At 37.2% G+C, this 20,075-nt stretch overlaps 1 protein-coding gene across 8 annotated transcripts in view; it reads left to right on the top strand.

Annotated features, from left to right (window-relative positions):
- RGS7 (regulator of G protein signaling 7) overlaps nucleotides 1-20,075 on the top strand; it is a 508,190-nt gene that overhangs the window by 358,912 nt on the left and 129,203 nt on the right. For all 8 annotated transcript variants that reach the window (XM_040451794.1, XM_040451792.1, XM_040451789.1 and 5 more), the window contains exons 5-6: nucleotides 11,784-11,890; nucleotides 17,169-17,220. In XM_040451794.1, the coding sequence (XP_040307728.1) occupies nucleotides 11,784-11,890; nucleotides 17,169-17,220 (159 nt within the window). The remainder of the gene's footprint in view (nucleotides 1-11,783; nucleotides 11,891-17,168; nucleotides 17,221-20,075) is intronic.

Below are 20,075 nucleotides of genomic sequence, written 5' to 3'. Positions count from 1 at the left end.
AAGTTTACAGGGATACCAATACAGTTATAACCTCCTGGTGAGAATTTAAATTATATACACTTTCAGAAATTAAGTTTGCAATATTTAGCAGTGCTTTAAAAATGTCTGTAACTTTTGACTGTATTATTTCTAAGAATTCATTCTATGAAATAATATAGGATTCTTGTGTCCATTCTTGCTGATAGATTTTTTTTTAGTTGCTTGTAATATTACAGAAAATTTAGGTGCTGATAAGATAGCAAACCAAAAAAGTAAACAAACAAATTAAAAACAACCAAAAAGAAAAAAAGAGTTCCCATTCACATGGAGCTTGCATGTTCATTGGAAGATTAATAATAAATAGATACATGTGTAATATGGTAAGTGGTGGTGAGTGCTATGAAGAGAAGACAAAGTAAAAAAATGTGTAGAGAGTAAATCCTGTTTTATACTGTGCAGTCAGGTATGTAATCACTGATGTCGTGGCCTTGGCCAGAGATCAACTGAAGGAATGAAGTGGGATGTCCTACTCTTTGGACAAAGAGTGCTGGCATTCCAGGTGGAGAGTGCAAAGCCTCATGGCAGGCACATGCCTGGTATGTCTGAGGTACAGCAAGGAGGTCTATGCTCTAGGGCAGGATCTGTGAAGGAGTGAATAATAGAAGACAGATAAGTAACTGGTGGCCAGATCAGGTGGGATTTTCTAAGGCCAAGTCGAGGAATTTGAGCTCTGTTCTGAGAAATATGAGAACTTGTTGGAAGAGTGTACTAAGAATGACATGATCTTATTTATATTTTATTATTGAAGAATAATGGACCTACAATATTGTATTAGTTTCAGGTGTATCACACAGTGATTCAATGTTTATATACATTAGACAGTTCTCAACAGTCAGTCAAGTTACCATCTGTCACCACACAAAGTTGTTATAATATTACTGACTGTATTTCCTATGCTGCACACTATATCCCTGTGTCATATTCTTTTTATAACTAGAAGATTGTACTTCTTTTTTTTAATGTGAAATTTATTGTCAAATTGGTTTCATACAACACCCAGTGCTCATCCCAACAGGTGCCCGCCTCAATGCCCATCACCAACCTCCCCCCCCCCCCCCCATCAACCCTCAGTTTATTCTCAGTTTTTCAGAGTCTCTTATGGTTTGGCTCTCTCCCTCTCCAACTTTTTTTCCTTCCCCTCCCCCATGGTCTTCTATTAAATTTCTCAGGATCCACATAAGAGTGAAGACATATGGTATCTGTCTTTCTCTTCCTGACTTATTTCACTTAGCATAACACTCTCCAGTTCCATCCATGTTGCTACAAATGGCCAGATTTCATTCTTTCTCATTGCCAAGTAGTATTCCATTGTATATATAAACTTCATCGTCTTTATCCATTCGTCAGTTGATGGACATTGAGGCTCTTTCCGTAATTTGGCTATTGTTGAAAGTGCTGCTATAAACATTGGGGTACAAGTGTCCTATGCATCAGCACTCCTGTATCCCTTGGGTAAATTCCTAGCAGTGCTATTGCTGCATCATAGGGTAGATCTATTTTTAATTTTTTGAGGAACCTCCACACTGTTTTCCAGAGTGACTGCATCAGTTTGCATTCCCACCAACAGTGCAAGAGGGTTCCCATTTCTCCACATCCTCTCCAGCATCTATAGTCTCCTGATTTGTTCATTTTAAACACTCTGACTGGCATGAGGTGATATCTCAGTGTGGTTTTGATTTGTATTTCCTTGATAAGGAGTGATGTTGAGCATCTTTTCATGTGCCTTGTGTCTTCGTTAGAGAAGTGCCTATTCATGTTTTCTGCCCATTTCTTCACTGGAATTTATTTGTTTTTTGGATGTGGACTTTGGTGAGTTCTTTACAGATTTTGGATACTAGCCCTTTGTCTGAAATGTCATTTGCAAATATCTTTTTCCATTCTGTTGGTTGCCTTTTAGTTTTTTTATTGTTTTCTTTGCAGTGCAGAAGTTTTTTTATCTTCATGAGGTCCCAATACTTCATTTTTGCTTTTAATTCCCTTGCCTTTGGAGATGTGTCAAGTAAGAAATTTCTGTGGCTGAGGTCAGAGAAGTTTTTTCCTGCTTTCTCCTCTAGGGTTTTGATGGTTTCCTGTCTCACATTCAGGTCCTTTATCCATTTTGAGTTTATTTTTGTGAATGGTGTAAGAAAGTGGTCTAGTTTCATTCTTCTGCATGTTGCTGTCCAGTTCTCCCAGCACCATTTGTTAAAGAGACTGTCTTTTTTCCACTGGATATTCTTTCCTGCATTGTCAAAGATTAGTTGGCCATACTTTTGTAATTCTGATGGAAGATTGTACTTCTTAATTCCCTTCACCAACTCTGTTTAGCCCCCAACCCCCGCCTCTCTAGTAATCATCCAATTTGTTCTCTGTATATATGAGTCTGTGTTTTGATTTGTTTGTTCATTTTTTTTTTAGATTACACACATAAGTGAAATTATCCAGTATTTATCTTCAATCTGTATTATTTCACTTAGTATAATATCCTCTAGGCCCACCTGTGTTATCACAATTGGCAGGATCTCATTCTTTTTTTGTGTCTGATTAATATTCCTGTGTGTGTGTGTGTGTGTGTGAGAGAGAGTGTGTGTGTGATCACATCTTCTTTATCCATTTATCTATTGATAGACACTTGGGTTGCTTCCATATCTTCGCTATTGTAAATACTGCTACTATGAACATAGGGGTGCATGTGTCTATTTGAAATAGTGTTTTTGTTTTCTTCAGATAAATACCTATAAATGGAATTGCTGGGTTTACATTTTAAAATGATCACTGTGGCAAAGAGCAGGGCATGAAGGGAAACTAATCTGAATGTCATCTCCTCTCTGAATGAGATCTCATCAAGAGATGATACAAGCTTGGGCTGGGGGTGGTGGAGGTGGGTAGATTCTGGGTTCACAAGGAACAATCATCAGAATATGCTCCTGGGCTGGATGTGATAAGTGAAAGAAAGACAGACATCGAAAACAATTCAAGTGTTTTGGCTTGAGAAGTTAAATGAATATCACTGACATATGCTGATATGGGAAAGACTGAAAAAGAGCAGGTGTGAGATGAAAGTCAGCAGTTTGGTTTTGCAATGATAAATGCAAGGGGCCTATACAATATTCAAGTGGAGATGTCACACAGACTCTTGGATACAATATAGTTATTCAGGGGAGAAGTCAAGCAGGAGGTATGTCACCAGAATGTTTATCACAAGGTTGTTCATGATAGTGAAAGTTTTAAAAATTCAAATCCAAAACCAGAGGATTTCTAATATGCAGCACAGCCAGACAATGTTGCTCAAAGTCTGTGCTCTAACTACTGCCTCATAAAGTGCTGTGCACTTTCCAGCAGGTGCAAGCGTAGAAGGGCGGTCCACAAATATTACAAACCCACTGAGGATCAGTCATGTCTTATTGTTCTCATCTATATAGCATCTAGAATATCTTGATTTGAATTTTGGCAGTAGGGTTGTCTACACACTTTATTAGAAGAATCTTATGAAACCATATTTTTAGATTGGATTTTAATTTAAAAACATCTGGTGTTGGGCGCCTGGGTGGCGCAGTGGGTTAAGCGTCCGATTTCAGCCAGGTCACGATCTCGCGGTCCGTGAGTTCGAGCCCCGCGTCGGGCTCTGGGCTGATGGCTCAGAGCCTGGAGCCTGTTTCCGATTCTGTGTCTCCCTCTCTCTCTGCCCCTCCCCCGTTCATGCTCTGTCTCTCTCTGTCCCAAAAAATAAATAAAAAACATTGAAAAAAAATTAAAAAAAAAAAATCTGGTGTTTAAATTTTGGCTTATTGTACAAAAATAAATTTTTTAGGGGGTGTTAATCCTTTAATTAGCTCATCTGTATTTCTTCATTCTGGTTTGTGAGACTGCCTCATTCTCACTTCTGTGAAATGTCATAACTTTTTGATATTTAAAATTAAAGTCAGATTATTGATGGATGGCTATGCTGTTTTTAAATGGAAAAAAGAGCAATCATTTTAATGATTGAATCTCATTTAACAAATTTACACCTTCTCATTTCCAAACTTTGTTCCTTGCAAGGGACCATCTCTATTGAGTAGAACCATGGCATGTATTGTGTATTAAAAATCAGGAATTCCCAGACATTGCTTATTTCCAGGTTAACTGGTTTCCAACACACACAAAACCCAGCATAAAGACACAAACATGAGAAAATGAGACTGATAAGTTACATGTGTTTATGCCAACTGGTATTTTTATTTTAAAAAGAGAACAGTGGGTGGTAAAGGTAATCTAGAGAGTTTCAGACATTAGTTCTGATGCCCCAAACTGCTCCTCCAGTAGAAGCACTGGTTTCTGCAAAGTAGTATTAAAGGAAATTACATCTGGCTTTGTTTAGAAATTTCATAGTAACTGTGCCTTTTTCTATGACCAAGGCTATGGATCTTGGATGCTAAGTCTTATACTTAATCATGATTTAAATACATTAATGAATAGTGAATTTTTTTTTTTGAAAAAAGAGATACTATTAGGTATTATCAGAAGACTATGTTGCTTATTCTTTAAGAGTGACATTTGATTTTCAAACCAAATGCATCCAGGTCATTTTGTTACATGGGGTGAATTACTGGTTATTCCCGTATCGTGCCTGCATTTTTACAACTAGCTTCAGAAAATATATAAATATAAAATACTCATCAATCCAGTTCCTATTTGTTTGAAATAAGTGTGATATTTGCTCTGGACACACAAAATTCTTTACTGTAGCAGCCCTAGGTCATCATGAAGACTGAGTTTTAAGCAACTGAAATTCAGTTCAGGTAGTATACTTTATACTGTACTTTTTTCTTTTTTTTTTTGGAGAATTGGCCATAGACACGGAAGCATTATTTGCAGAAGAAGAAAAATCAATTTCCCTTTGACACAAAGAGGCAAAATAAGGGTGGCAGCATTTTTGCAACAACTTCCAGTGGAAGCTTGGTTGAATGCCAGAGAATCCAAGTTGGAAAGAGTGTGGCAATCCAGCCCTGCATCTATGGATGCTGACTCTAAGGTCCAGAGAAACAAGATGACTTAGGATATGCAGTCACAGAACTAAACTGGGATTCAAATTCAACCCCACGACCTGCAGTTGAGCATGTTTCTCCTTGATACGCATGTGTGCTTGTTCAGGAGCACGTACTGTTGCTCATGTGAACCGACACATGCTGGGGAAACCCCCTGTCTAATAAATTAACTCACTGCATCCCCCCTCCTTCCAGGTCATTCAGCCAGGCTCACTGGTGGAAATTTTACAGAATGTATGCTGAATTTTATTTTATTCATTTTATTTTATTTATTTGTTTTTTTTTTTATTTTTTAGAGAGAGCACACATGGGGAAAGGGGGGAGAGAGAGAGAGAGAGAGAGAGAGAGAGAGAGAGAGAGAGAGAGAGAATCTTGAGCAGGCTCCATGCTCAGCACAGAAGCAACATGGGGCTCGATCCCACAACCCTGGGATCATGACCTGAGCTGATATCAGGAGTTGATGCTCAACCCACTGAGCCACCCAGGCACTCCAGTATGCTGAATCTTAGAGGGAATGTTGCTTTCCAGAATAACTTATTATTGCCTTGGCTTTTGTGACTATTGCAGTTTCCTTACACGGTTCTTGGATGAACTCAAAGTGATTTTCTCTTATATGAATTACCATTCTATGCACCTATAATACATATAAATATAATAGAGTCTTGTTGAAATGTAGTCCATTTTGTACAATGATGGAACTACCAGTTATACAGAGGGATATACTGTATTTGTGAAATAAACATCTTGATATCATGTAGTTATTATATAACATAGACCTTAAACCAGTTCTCCACACCAGTATTACATAGGTCTCTCTTAAAAAAAAATTTCAGGGGGCACCTGGGTGGCGCAGTCGGTTAAGCGTCCGACTTCAGCCAGGTCACGATCTCCCGGTCCGTGAGTTCGAGCCCCGCGTCGGGCTCTGGGCTGATGGCTCGGAGCCTGGAGCCTGCTTCCGATTCTGTGTCTCCCTCTCTCTCTGCCCCTCCCCCGTTCATGCTCTGTCTCTCTCTGTCCCAAAAATAAATAAACGTTGAAAAAAAAAATTAAAAAAAAAAATTTCAGCAGGGGCACCTTGGGTGGTTCAGTTGATTAAGCATCTGACTTTTGACTTCAGCTCAGGTCATGATCTTGCAGTTTGTGAGTTCAAGTTCCAAGGCAGGCTTTGCACTCGGATCCTCTCTCTGCCCCTTCCCCACTTATGTTCTCTCTCTTTCTCCCTCTCTGTCTAAATAAATAAGTAAACTTAAAAAATAAAATAAAATAAATTAGCATCGCTCTTAATATTTCAATAATTTCTTAATACCTGCTGATATTAGGTAACTTGACTGTTCTACTCTGTCTCTGATAAGGGCCACTGATTTATGAGTGTGTTACTCTCAATGCCAATTGTGATTTTCTTAATGGGTTGATTTTTTGGAATCCTGAGCAAAAATTATGGTTTCCTAAGAATTCATCTGTGTTCTGGCTGCTGTCACTGTGATTCCCCTGTCACCAGTATTTCTCAGCAGTGTCAGCTCAGCATGTCCTGGTCAGTCAGTCCTGCCCACCTCTCTCCTAAGCCAGGGGCTTTCTCGATGATCCCTGGCATTGTCAGGTTTTGGATTGTAAACCCAGTGTGCAGGGTATATTACCTCTGGAAATCTTTCTTTATAACTATGACACCAAATCTTTGGGCTCCTGGTAGTGTTCTTTGCTGTCTAGGAGAAAGTAGAGGTATATTCTAGAGCAGATTCATCGTCTACACACAAAAGACTCCACTTTGATCACCTGGAGGACTTTAAAGATGTTGAATTATAAGTGTTTAACATGACCTGGAGGCTTAGATCAACACCAGCGACCAGTTTCCTCGTTGTTTTAGCACTAGACTAAGTGCTACTCAATGTATCCTTTCTTAAGTATCAACTAACTGATAATAACTCAAGTTTTAGAATGCTTTTTACGTGGCGGACCTTATTTTAAGCACATTGCACATATTATCTCTGTTTATCCTCACAACAAAACTTTGATGTAAATATCTTATTATCCTCATTTTGCAATGAGTGCACTGAAGCCCAGAAAATGCCAGTCTGTTGCCAAGTCACACAGCCAGCAAGTGAGGGAGTCAGGATTTGAACCCAGGCAGCAGGTTTGCATGGCCTGGCTGCTTCGCCTCTGTACTCTGCTCCTTTATTTGGGAATATTATGTACTTAATTACCTAGTGCATTCCTCACGGTTGATCTAAACTATGCCTCTGTTGTTATTTCTTCCAAACAGAATCTATTTTGTCTTATCTATTCTATATCACCATATTATCCACTTCTACTTCCTGATTATGATTGTTAAAAAGCAAGCAGCACAAGATTTTTCTATGTGGAAATGATGCTTTTAAAAAAGATCAATGAAATCTCAAATACCTACTTCTTTCAGTAACCACAGAACTATTGAGAATGTGGCCTTACCTCACAAATTCCTAAATATAGTAATAGTTCACTTTTATTTGACCTTGTGAGAGAGTAAAATGTGCTATCTATTTGATTTTTCCACATGACTAACTTCACCCTTTGAAATGCCAACTCTAAAAAAATTATAATATTTTGAAGTGTTTCTAAAATGACCACTTCCCCGTCTCCTTACACAGAGAGTAAGAAGTTCAACAAAATCTTTGTGACTCCGAATCAGCTTGATGAAGGCCTGTTATTTTATAATTTAGCAACTAACCTCTGTCTGCTTTTTAGCTTTTTTCCTCCCTAATATCATATCATCAGCTGTCCTTTTTTTTCTATTTTGAGTGGATTTCCTTCCAAAATATTTCTCCCCACATACTAATCACATTTACTACCTCAAGTACGCTGTGTGCTGCTGCTGAAACAATACCATTCTTAAGTATTACACAGAAAATAAAAATAAATAATATATGATAGAAATAAAAACATAATTTAGCAAGATTATTTTATTATTATTTGCTTGATTCAGAGACATTTTTCTATCACTTCACAATTATGGACTACATTTGGGAGGAGCTGGGACTTCCAGGGGTTGGGACTCTGGATAAGGAAAATATTACTGAGTTTTGAAAATATGTTGTAAGTATAGAAATCTATGTATGTTTCTATGTATAGAAATCTAGCACCGAACAACATAAGCCCATTTTATAATATGCTTTTCATCCTATTAACTTTCTCAAGTACTTGTGATTCAAAAGTAAATTATGTTATGCAGAATTCTCTTTGCTTTTAAAGAATTTTGACAATTCTGTTGAGTCAGGGTTTGGAGTGTAGTAATGCAATGAATAGATCAGGCTTAACAAAGCTGCACTAGGCTGTTCCCATCGTAACTGTGGTTTGGAGATGGATTTTTATCTCTCAGTTTGTTCACGGCTTGACTATCCAAAAGAAAAATAAACTGGAATTTTATGGTAGGTTTGTTGTTGAACTTTATTTAGCTGTGTGGGTGACGCAAATAACACAAGTACAAGATTAATTAGTGATTATTTTGCCGAGAAGCGTAATGTTGTGGAGCCATCTGGTGTGTCATTATTGGAGGGCCATCTTGATGGATTACTCATTAAACTCTTTCAACACTTTGTTCCAAGACTGTCAGCCGTCCTCTGGATTCTTATTAGGTTAAGGCTGTGCTGAGATTCAGAAGCGGAAGGACCATGGGGAAGTGCAGCAGGAAACAGTTCAACCTTGACAACGCTACACCATGCTCACTCTCAGATCTCTTAGTGGCATTTATGCCATTAAGCTCGTGATTACCTTTTCCCGTAGTTAAAATACCTACCACAGCCTCACCTCAAAAGCTTACAGAAGTATCGTGAAATGAGACTATGAACATCTGCATTATCTTGGAAGAGCGGAACAAGGTGCTCATCATCACAACACAAAATAGCTAGTGTTGTCTTTTTTCATGCAGCGCTACGTTGTTCATATTTTTGATATGTCGTGATTCATAAATGTGCTTATTTACTCATTCAGCAAATATTGGCTCAATAGCTCTTATCACTCTTGATATGCTAAGTGCCAAGTTTAAAAGTTTGAAAGAAAACAGACAATCCACCCCAACTCCCTGGTTTTTCCTCTGAGTATTTTTCGGGTCCTAGAGCTACGTTCTCTGGTGGTCCTGTGACAAAGCACATGACTTGTTACAGTCTGACTATGCATGGTAGTGCTACATGAGGAAAACCTCCAGACATGTACCTACCCCTCCAGAAATGTATGATCTCTCGGAATCAGTATCCAGTGGGTGCAGGAAGGTCAGAATGCGCTTATGTTTGTTTGCTTCTGATTTGCTTCCTGCAGCTTCGCTATGTTTACTTTCACCATATTTTTTTTTAATCCTGATGAGTACTTTAGCACCCCACTGGTTTTGTCGTTTCTTTAGTCACACTCAGTCCTGTGATTAGAGTTCAGAAGGCTTTTTCTATTTATCTTTCTGGGCATCTCAGTTTTCCTTTCCTGAATCTACTCCCTGCAAACCTTCTCATGTGCCATAATTCAATTCTCTTTCTGGAAAGTAGTGCTAATCATGTTTTCCTCAGCCATAGACTGCTGGGAATATAACAAATAAAGATGGTTATAACATTATAGGTGCACCATCTGACTTTGAAAGATGAAAACAGATGTAATGGGTTGCTCTGACCTGTGCTACCTGACAGGAGAGTCCAAGGACTCAGAATATGAACAAGTCTATAAGCACCTGCACATTATTATGAGCCAGCAATCCTTATAGATTCTCTTACTATTTCAATTTTATAAGTGATCCACACATACACAAAATAATATGTAAGTGGCTACTTAGGATGCTATTTAGGACTGCCAGTTTCTCTCACTCAGCCTACTTGAACACAAATTTATGCAACTGGATTTCCTAGCAGTGATTTGGATTAAGGTAACATGAATTCATGTGTAAATCTTGAAGGCACAACAGCTACCATATACTGAATGTCTCCTATACGCAGGACACTATTCCAACTTCTTTACACATATTCTTGTTTGATTCTTATAACAACTCTGTAAGGTGGGAGGAGCACACATTGTTTAAGTCACAAAAACTAGTGAGTGCCTCCAAAGGTTTTGTTCTTCTTACAACACCACACTAGCTCCTGAGTTTCAGCAAGAGTCAAAGAATATGTGCGTATATAGCTGTAAGCAGCACAAGCTTTGAAAAGGTCTTGGCTTTGAGCTAAAAGGATATAGACATTATACACACACACACACACACACACACACACACACACACACACACATATATAATTGATGAAAAAATGCTCCTTTGTAGAAAAATAAATTCTGTGCAGGGAAGGACTTAATTTGCAGTGTGGATAAGATGCCTGGGACACTTAATAACAGTTGTCCAAGAACGTGGCAAAGAGGACGATTGGCAGTTGTTCTTTATTATCGACAAGAACAGCACAGAGACAGGCCAGAAGTAAGTTACCAATTGAAGTGTTTACAAGAGGATAGATGACAACTAAAAGGGGCACTGTCACAGATAAAATTTAACAATTATTTTTATATTATATATAAAATATATTTTTTTATATATTTTATAATATAATTATATGATATTATTTTTATATTATAAAAATATAATTATTTTTATATTAGCTTTTATAAGCATGGGAGGGTGGTGGGGAGGGACAGGATTCTTATGCTCATGTGCACCACAGCCAGCAGCTTAGTGACTCAGTATTGGCTGGAGAATCAAAACTCCCAGGATTGATGGCTAGAAATAAAGACAGATCTATACAGTCCTGGAACTATTGCAAGAATTCTAGAATTAAAGAACCATTTACTTGTCTAGAAAACAGAAATAAATCCATTACAAAATTGTATAGAAAGATACAACACAGATCAATAAATCTAACTTGTTGATGGACTAAAAAATTATTTTATAGAGTTTCATATTTTCTAGAATTTAAGTTAGCCAAACTTCACGTTGTCCCTGTACAAATGCAATAGTGATTCTGTTGACCAAATTTCATTAACCATTTTATTGGAAGAAATTGTTGGCTGCTATAAAAGGAGATTGAGCATCAAAGTATTATGTCCCAAACATTTCTCAGCCTTCTGGGAAACCGTAATATTTTCGTTGTCAAATAAACATCTTCATAGTCCATATCTAGAACATTGAATATAGAGCTGTAGAAGCTAGAGCAGTCCAGATGATCGCAGGACTGTAGTAGCAGCATGAATGGTTGCTTAGCACTCACTTAACACAGCATAAACAGTTCTAGATGCCTTACTGTTCCCCGATGATATCATGTAATAGTAATCCATGTCATTAGAAGAATTGTTGATAGTATTGGATATCCATAACATAGGCTGGGGGGTGATACAAGTGAGAATACTTTTAAAAGTTTTTTAAAGTGCTATATAAATGCCAAATAGAATTGTTTGTGGAAGACATTAACATACAGCAAAATACGTCTCACCTGTAAAATGAAGGACTCAGATTCTGTGATTTCAGAATAACTTTCCAGTCTCAATGTTCCATAATGCTGTGTTTTTGTCCACCGTTCGTCATGCAATATGGCTGGCCATTGCACAGTCACTACCAGGAACCGGAGCCATCTCAGTACCCTGTGTGAAAGAACTCGAAAAAAAGAAAAAGTACAAAGCCAAGTTGTTTAGGATGCCAAGAATTTGAATGTAACAATATACTCTAAAGAGAATAAAATCCTTTACTCCTGTAAATCAGCATTAAAAAAAAGATCTTATATACATTTTTATTTGTCTGTTTTCATGAAATAGTGGAGGCACTACATTTGGGAACATTAATGGCTGCCCACGGCTACTTCTTTCCAATCTCGGATCACGTCCTCACACTCAAAGATGATGGCACCTTTTACCGGTTTCAGGTGAGTTTGATGAAAATATTCCTTAACTGTAAAATAGAAATCTGCATTTTGTTTGTTGATTGTTTTTACAAACAAATTTTGAAAATAGAACTTATTTTATTTGACTTAGCTAGTTAGAAACGAATTAATATTAAATTTAAAACTGAAGAAACAGCAAGTGGAAAAAGATGGAATGTGCTTGGTTAAGATGACTTGTGAAAGTTAAAATGTGTAATGATTGAAGATATGTTTTATATAAAATGTTAAGAAAAATTCAGAGAGTGGCTTACTGGAATTCAGGAGGTGGGAGAGTTATTCATGTGTAAGCTGCATTAGCCACTGGGAAGGAAGTTGAGAGGTGTAACTGAATTGATTATACTCTGGACCCTGTCCATGATATAAGACTGCCTTCAGTCAAAGCAAATTCTCATGGGAAAGCTCCAATACAGAAGTTAGCTACTTACAAGGCCTTCTGCCTGTTGGTATCTGAGGCCTTCCTACAAGAAGACTGCGAAGACTGACGTGCATGATGCTTTGTGTGTGTGCACTCATCTGAGACAGAAGTATACCTTAGATAACCTGTAAACTGATACGAGTTTTTCTAAATCCTTTTCAAATGAAATAGATGCTCATTCTTTCAAAAATGCAGATTCTTTCAAAAATGATTGTGGACTCTAATATTGGTCATTGAGCATGCACTTGACACTTGAGTTCATAATGATTTACCTGAAGTGTGTTCTACATTTCATTAGACATTATGATTTCTTAATAACTGACTGGTGGATTCTAGCCCATAAAATTAGGGCACATATAATGCCAGAGTTGAGACTCTTGCTCTAGGTATTTTTGGAGGATTCTCCCCATTGTCAAACTTGTAGACATTGGAGAATTCTCTCTCATTTGTTCTGAATATCATTAGATGTTCTATAAATAAATGACAAAACAATAACCTGGGTACCAAAGAACTTGCTTGGGCAGACAGAGAACAAAGAGGTAATATGTTTTAAAAACGTTTAGGGGCGCCTGGGTGGCGCAGTCGGTTAAGCGTCCGACTTCAGCCAGGTCACGATCTCGCGGTCCGTGAGTTCGAGCCCCGCGTCAGGCTCTGGGCTGATGGCTCGGAGCCTGGAGCCTGTTTCCGATTCTGTGTCTCCCTCTCTCTCTGCCCCTCCCCCGTTCATGCTCTGTCTCTCTCTGTCCCAAAAATAAATAAAAACGTTGAAAAAAAAATTAAAAAAATAAAAAATAAAAAAAAACGTTTAAAGATCTTTGTCTTCCTGGAACACCCTCACTGTCACTTCCTTAGGACCCTTTTATACAAGGCAAATAGTCATAGGATTTCATGCACTGAATACCTAGGAGATAAAGCAGTCTCCTGAAATCATGATACCGACCTAAATATTCAAGCAACATATGTTAGTCAAATTACATAATTTTAAAAGGCTTTATAATAGAGGAATATTATCCTTTTTTATAGTTAATGTGGTGGTAGCTTAAGATAGCTTATTGAGAAGTTAAAGTACCTTGTGGTCTTAAAAGGTAACATTTTGATAAATAGAAATTATTAGTTATTAGCAGATAAATTATTTGCATATTAGGAACACTTTTTGATTTTTTTTTAAGGGAGTTACTTTTCTACTGGAAGATTGCATTTTCCATATAATCTTACTTTCTTTAAAAATTTTTTCATATAGGGACACTTGAATAGCTCAGTCGGTTGGGCATCCAACTTCAGCTCAGGTCATGATCTCAGTGTTTGTGGGTTCGAGCCCCACGTCAGGCTCTGTGCTGACAGCTCAGAGCCTGGCCCCTGCTTCAGATTCTGTGTGTGTGTGTGTGTGTGTGTGTGTGTGTGTGTGTGTGTGTGTCTGCCCCTGCCCCAATATCTATTGTTGTCTCTAGCTAAAAAATAAACATTAAAAAAATTAAAAATGTTTTTTCATATACAGACTATAAGTAAACTTTAGGCCTAATAAAAATCTCAAAAATTATGATTTTTCTTTTTACAAAAATAACAACTTTTATCCATCCTCACAATCATATTACAAGTAAAACTATCTCTGTGCAAAATAACATATCTGTAAGGGAAGCATTGTATACAGTCTATTTATTTCTGGAGAATTACCTAGTTTAAATTTTTTTTCTTAAAGCAAACTAGCTCAGACATGGCCCAAAGTTGGTGATGATGTTGTGAGTTTGACAATGTTTGACTCTGCTCTTGTCCTCCCTGTATTGAAATTAGTAGGCAGACAAGGTTTATATGTCTTAGTCATGGCCATGGATCAAAGACGAGCAGAGCTGGGAATGGGTCACCCTACATTCTGGAGAGAGGAGAGACTGTTTTTAAAGAGCTTTAGAACAAAGCAAGGGAATGGGTGCAAGTGATAGATGTATTACATCACTGCTAGGTATTGGCAGAAGGCTAGCAATTTTTCAATGTGCCTACATAGATGACAGATGATAGATAGTCTTTTAAATTACATTAATTAATGTTAAATATTAAATGTTAAATGTTTTAAAGACCTGTTAACATTTAAAATAGGATCTAAATATGACATATTTGTATATCTAATAGTCATAGGATCTTAAAACTGAGATTTAAAAAGCAAACAAAAGAAGCTCCAGAGAAGTCAGGGGTCATTGAATTCCTGCTGTAATGACTGTGAAGGCATTAATCGGTTTTTATTTGAACAGCTCTAGTAAGAGAAAACACATTCTTGTTCAAGGGGTCCACCTCCATTTTTGTGTTGGTTCCAAGCAGCAGAAAGTTCTTTATTACACTGAGCTGCAATTCAACTCCCTGGGAGGATTTCAAAAATCATGAATTAAAATAGGAAACTTGCCATATCATATTTACTACTCTACCAATGAATGACTGAGATTTTAACTATCATTAGGAATCTGAAGAAGCTTCTGGGCATGAACTTGAGACAAATAGAACTCTTCATTTAATTTCATTGATATGCTGCAGTATGTAAATTTGTCTCCGTTTTTCAGCACAATTTAAAGCATGTGATTTCTATATTTATTGTAAACTTGCAATTGTCTAATTATCCTCTATTAGCTAGCTGGAATTGAGATCTGACATGATTCTCTAGGTCAGTTTCATGACTTTCATTACATTAGTATATGTGCTAAAGGTTATTGAGCAATAGCTAGCTCAATTTTATCATAGTTGAAAGAAGCCAACTCTGAAAAGCAAAGAGAAACTCATATATTAAAATGTCCTGAAATCTAGTTGAACTTTAAAAGTAAATTTTTAAATTTCAGTGAATTATAAGCATCTGTTATTCTTTAAATTCTCTTTTACTATAAATTAAAATACTTTTCCTAGAAAAAAATCTTGCAATATTAGTGAAGAATGTTGGTTTGATGGCATTTCCACATAATATCAGAACATAAAATTGCTTCATTCTGTTACTTTTAGTCAGGGAATTGTCACTAAAGTAAATGATGGAAGAATAAAGAAAAATGGTGAGAATGAAGTTAAGAACATTCTTTGTGGCTTTGAGAAAAAAAGTACGTGTCTGACCAGTCTGACTAGAATAGGTGTTTTAAAAGTAAGGTACATGTAAACACACACACACACACACACACACACACACACACACACACACACGCCCCTCACAAAATAAAGAAGCAACCCTCAGGAAATAACACTTTTGAGAAGTATCTCAAAAACCAATGGCCCTCATGAAAGCAAGATTTTTAACTACTTGTCCCCCTATAGTTCCCCTAAATCCTGACCCAATTTTACCCTCAAAGCTCTATCTCCCAAGGAGTCAAGTGGGATTCAGGTGAGGATGGGGTTATAAAAATTCTTGATGTCTTGCTTTTTCTAGTGTTTCAACTCGCCCCACCTCGAATTCTTGGTGTCATTTTGTTCACATGTGTACACAATTAACATCAGTAGACTTCTTTATTATATTAGCAATTCCCAGAAGGTGTAGAGGCTAAATCAAAATCCCCTGAAAGTCTCAAGCAATTTGAAAAGGCTCTCCCTCAGAGATTCAAACAGTTCTCCCCAATGATCCTTTCCCCCTTCTTGAGAATCCATCTTCTAGAGGGAGAATTATCAAATGGTTCATCAGAGATTACCTCAAATACGCTCATTACACATGGATAGCTAATGTAATTGACTAATAAATATAATTAAACCCACAAGTTTGATGTCTGCAGTCATTTGTTCCGTCGAGTCCTGGAGTAATCATCAAAGTTTGAGAGAGTACACAGTAGTCATTCAGTTTCCCCATGGTCTGGAGCCATGCATGTCCAACTAGTGGGGCTAGAAAAGCACTATTAGAAAATACAAAATGTTGCTGATAACAGGGTTTTCCTGGTCAGTGTCTTTGTGGTTTTGTCAGTCAGGTTGTAGAATTTCACAGACTGAGATTTGTCAATTGTTAATCACACCAATCAATTAAAATAGATTAAAATTAAATCAATTAAGATTAAGTAAAAATTAGTTTTTAAAAAATCACTTCTGGCTGTGCAGTTTAAAATTTTAAAACAGTAAGTGTTTTTATGAAGAAATGTATTTTTTAGAATTTATTTATTTATTTTGAGAGAGAGAGAGAGAGAGAGAGCATGAGCAGGGGAAGGGCAGAGAGAGGAGAGAGAGAGAATCCCAAGCAGGCTCTGCACTATCAGCATGGAGCCTGATGTGGGGCTGGAACCCATAGACCACGAGATCATGACCTGAGCTGAAATCAAGTCGGACACTTAACTGACTGAGCCACCCAGGTGCCCCTATGAAGAAATATTTTTTTAAAGTGAGACAGAAAAGTTTAAATCTAGTTGGATAATGTTGAGAGCTACATCATATAATTAACAGAGCCAGATCTTAGGGTAAATTTTCATAGTTGAGCTTTTGGGTCTACTGATGACAATAATGAGATATATGAATCAAAAAAAATGATTTGTTATATTTAAATATATTTTATCTTGAGTCGTGCTGAATTTAATACCCTGCTTTCAGTCTTTGTGGATGAAAACTTTTTTTTTGAATGATGCAATCACACCTTTTACCATTATGTCGGTTGACGTCAAATTGCAGCAAATGTATGACATTTAAAGAACCTGCTGGTGCTGCACATATTTGGACTGAACAATTGCTCAGGAAGTAATCGTAGAAGGAAAGTCTTACAATGCCTGTTTGGGTACTTTCCCTGTTTTACAAAACATACATCATTAGCAAACCATTCTGGATAATTGCCAAAGATGAACACAGCTCATAAACCAAGAACTCTACTAATTTTGTGTCTGCTTAACCTGGGTTCCACTTCTTTTTGTTCCACAGACACCCTATTTTTGGCCATCAAATTGTTGGGAGCCAGAAAACACGGACTATGGTCAGTACAATATCTCCTCATTTTATTATTGACAGCCAATATGTATGGATGAACACGTGCTCGCATTTTATTGCTTTGTGATTGAGAAAAGAAAACCACAATACCACTATGGGACCAATATTGCCAACATCAAATTTGTGAATGGCTTTGTTTGGAAAGGCACAAACCTGGTGGCAACGTTTTCCATGGTATAACACCCCACACAACTATTAAAAACCGTTTCTTGTGAATAAGTTAAAAAGCTATAAACAAGCTTTAAAAAGTTATTGTTATTTTTCCGTAGGACCTTGGTCCACTAGAAAGAATAACAAAGGGGCTCAGAGACCCAGAGTTCCACTTTACTCTCCCACTTAGCTATGTGATTCGTGGTAAGTCCCTTGACTTTCTGGGGCTCCATTTTTCTCACTATTATTTCAGGCATCCTATGATTCTGTAAGCAGAAGGTATATTAAATATGGTGAGGGCAAGCAAAAGAAAGCTATAACAGAAGTTTAATTGTAATAAATCAAGTTTAGTGAACTTAGAATGAACTTGGTTCAACAGCCATGATTTTAGGTAAGCTCTTCAAGAACATAGACCCCCAACAAGTGCACATCTTTTCACATCTTCCTGAAGACTACAGTTTTCCAAGATAAGACTGCATGGTTTTAAAGTGTCATTTCTACAAATATTTATTAAGGATTTTTTTCTTACACCAAATACTGTCTTAGGTGCTAGGGTAACAAGGTGACTCTGACTTCATCTAAAAAGTTGGGTAACTCTTGGTTAGATGAGAAGAAAGAATTATACAGGAGTTCCTATAGAGTGCTGAGTGAATGTAACAGCAGTGTGTGCAAAATTATGTACAAGTTTAAAATAAACAAGAGATTGAATTTACTCAGGAAATTGCAGAGTGATTTCACAGAACTGAGAGCCATTTGAGTTGAATTTTGAAGGAGGAGGGGAAATTTGTCAGGAGACAATGCAGAGAACACATTTGAAGCAAAGGACCAGCATATGCAAAGGCAGTGAGAAGCTTTACAGCATCTGGCCTTCTTTGGCATTGCTCTTAGAGAGACATCTTTATAAGAAGGCTGTAGAAAAATCCAATGGAGCTATCCTTCACTTCTGTCATTTCAGAAAGTTGAATTTAGTACTTCATCCAAGATGCCAATCAAAGATTCAAACTAACATGGGAAACCATCTGAAAACCGGAATACTTGTAAATTAATAGAATAGATGATCATTTCCAGTAGTGAGAGCACTGATTTATTCATTCAGGGCACACATTCTTCAAGACTGAGGCACTTAGAGAAAGAAGTTATTAAAAAAAAAAACCAGCTGCTTCTTTGTGGGTCTGATATAGAGAGTTTTGTGGAGATTTTTTCTAACCTGGGATATTGCCTGGTAGTTGTCTCACTACAAAGGAGAAATTCTGGTTGAAACACGTGAACAGCTGAGAAAGAGCTCACGGACAAAGCCCCATGAGCCGGAGGCAGACAGACCCAACTCTGTGACTTTGGGTGAGGCATGTAATATTTCTGAGTCCCAGTCTGCTCACTTTTCAAGCAGAAATAATAATACTGACTTTCTAAAGTTATTGGAATAATCAAAATTAATATGCCTAAGGAAACTGGCATTGCTCCTCTCATATTCAGTAAATCAATATTGTTTTTTGCTCATCATCATTATTGCCTGGCAGATACATCGCCTCTGTTCCTTGCAGAAAAGCAAATCCTTACTCTCAGTGTTCTCTCTAGACACATCTTTTGTGTTCTTCACAAATATGTTAGTGTTCACAATAACGGCTCATGTTTCATTTCACAGTAGATTGATGTTCCAATGGAAAGCCTGAGGAAATGGCATGGCCTACACAGCAAATCATTTACAGAACATCCCTCAGAGTCAGTCATCTCAAAATGATTAATGTAATTCGGTTTCACATTAACTCCTACTGTGTCCATTTTAGAGAGGGTCACCATCTATTTTCTACCCAAAGCTGGAGTACCTGCAATTTGTTAACTAACCATAGACATAGCTTGTAATTATCATATTTTATTTTCCCTCCTGAATAAACATATAGCTGTTTGTGTCTAGCTTGCTTGGATTATATACAAGGGAAGGAAAAATAGTTATTCAATAAGATCTTATAAAAAAAAAGAGAGGAAGTAAATAATCATGATCTTAGACACTGCATCACCTCCACAGGCGATGATGCCACATCTTCTATGATTTTTCTTTTTAGGCACAAATAAATCATAGCAGCAATACAAGTTATCCAACTTTGAATTTCCTACCAGCATGTGCTTAAAAAAATACTGTTATGAAATGTGAGCTCCTGTTTATAAAGAGTATATTGATGGGTGGCACAGTCAGTTGAGCTTCCGACTTTGGCTCAGGTCATGATCTCACGGTCCGTGAGTTCGAGCCCCGCGTCGGGCTGTGTGCTGACAGCTCAGAGCCTGGAGCCTGCTTCAGGTTCTGTGTCTCCCTCTCTTTCTGACCCTCCCCCATTCATGCTCTGTCTCTCTCTGTCCCAAAAAAATAAATAAACGTTGAAAAAAAAATTAAAAAAAAAAAAAACTGCAGAGGGGAAAGAGGGTTGCTCCAGCTTCATTCATTTTGGCTCGTAATTTAGATGTTGTTTATTTCATAAGGGCTTTAACTTAAGAGCATCTACAGTTCTATTTCATAGTCCTCCATACAACTCCCAAATTCTTTATCATTCACTTTTGATGTAACTATACTCCTATGTCTATTTTTGAAGCCAGTTTTTTTTTAATTTCTAGTTTTTAGAATAGTTTTATAGGTATACCAAAAAAAAAAAACTGAACAGAATGTATAATCCCATAAAACCACCTCAATCCTACTCATAC

The sequence above is a fragment of the Herpailurus yagouaroundi genome, unplaced genomic scaffold (assembly GCF_014898765.1).
Source record: "Herpailurus yagouaroundi ecotype Mexico unplaced genomic scaffold, PumYag 205, whole genome shotgun sequence".
Taxonomy (NCBI): Eukaryota; Metazoa; Chordata; class Mammalia; order Carnivora; family Felidae; genus Herpailurus; species Herpailurus yagouaroundi.
Note: the sequence above shows the minus strand (reverse complement) of the source record. Positions and strands in the feature narration are given on the sequence as shown.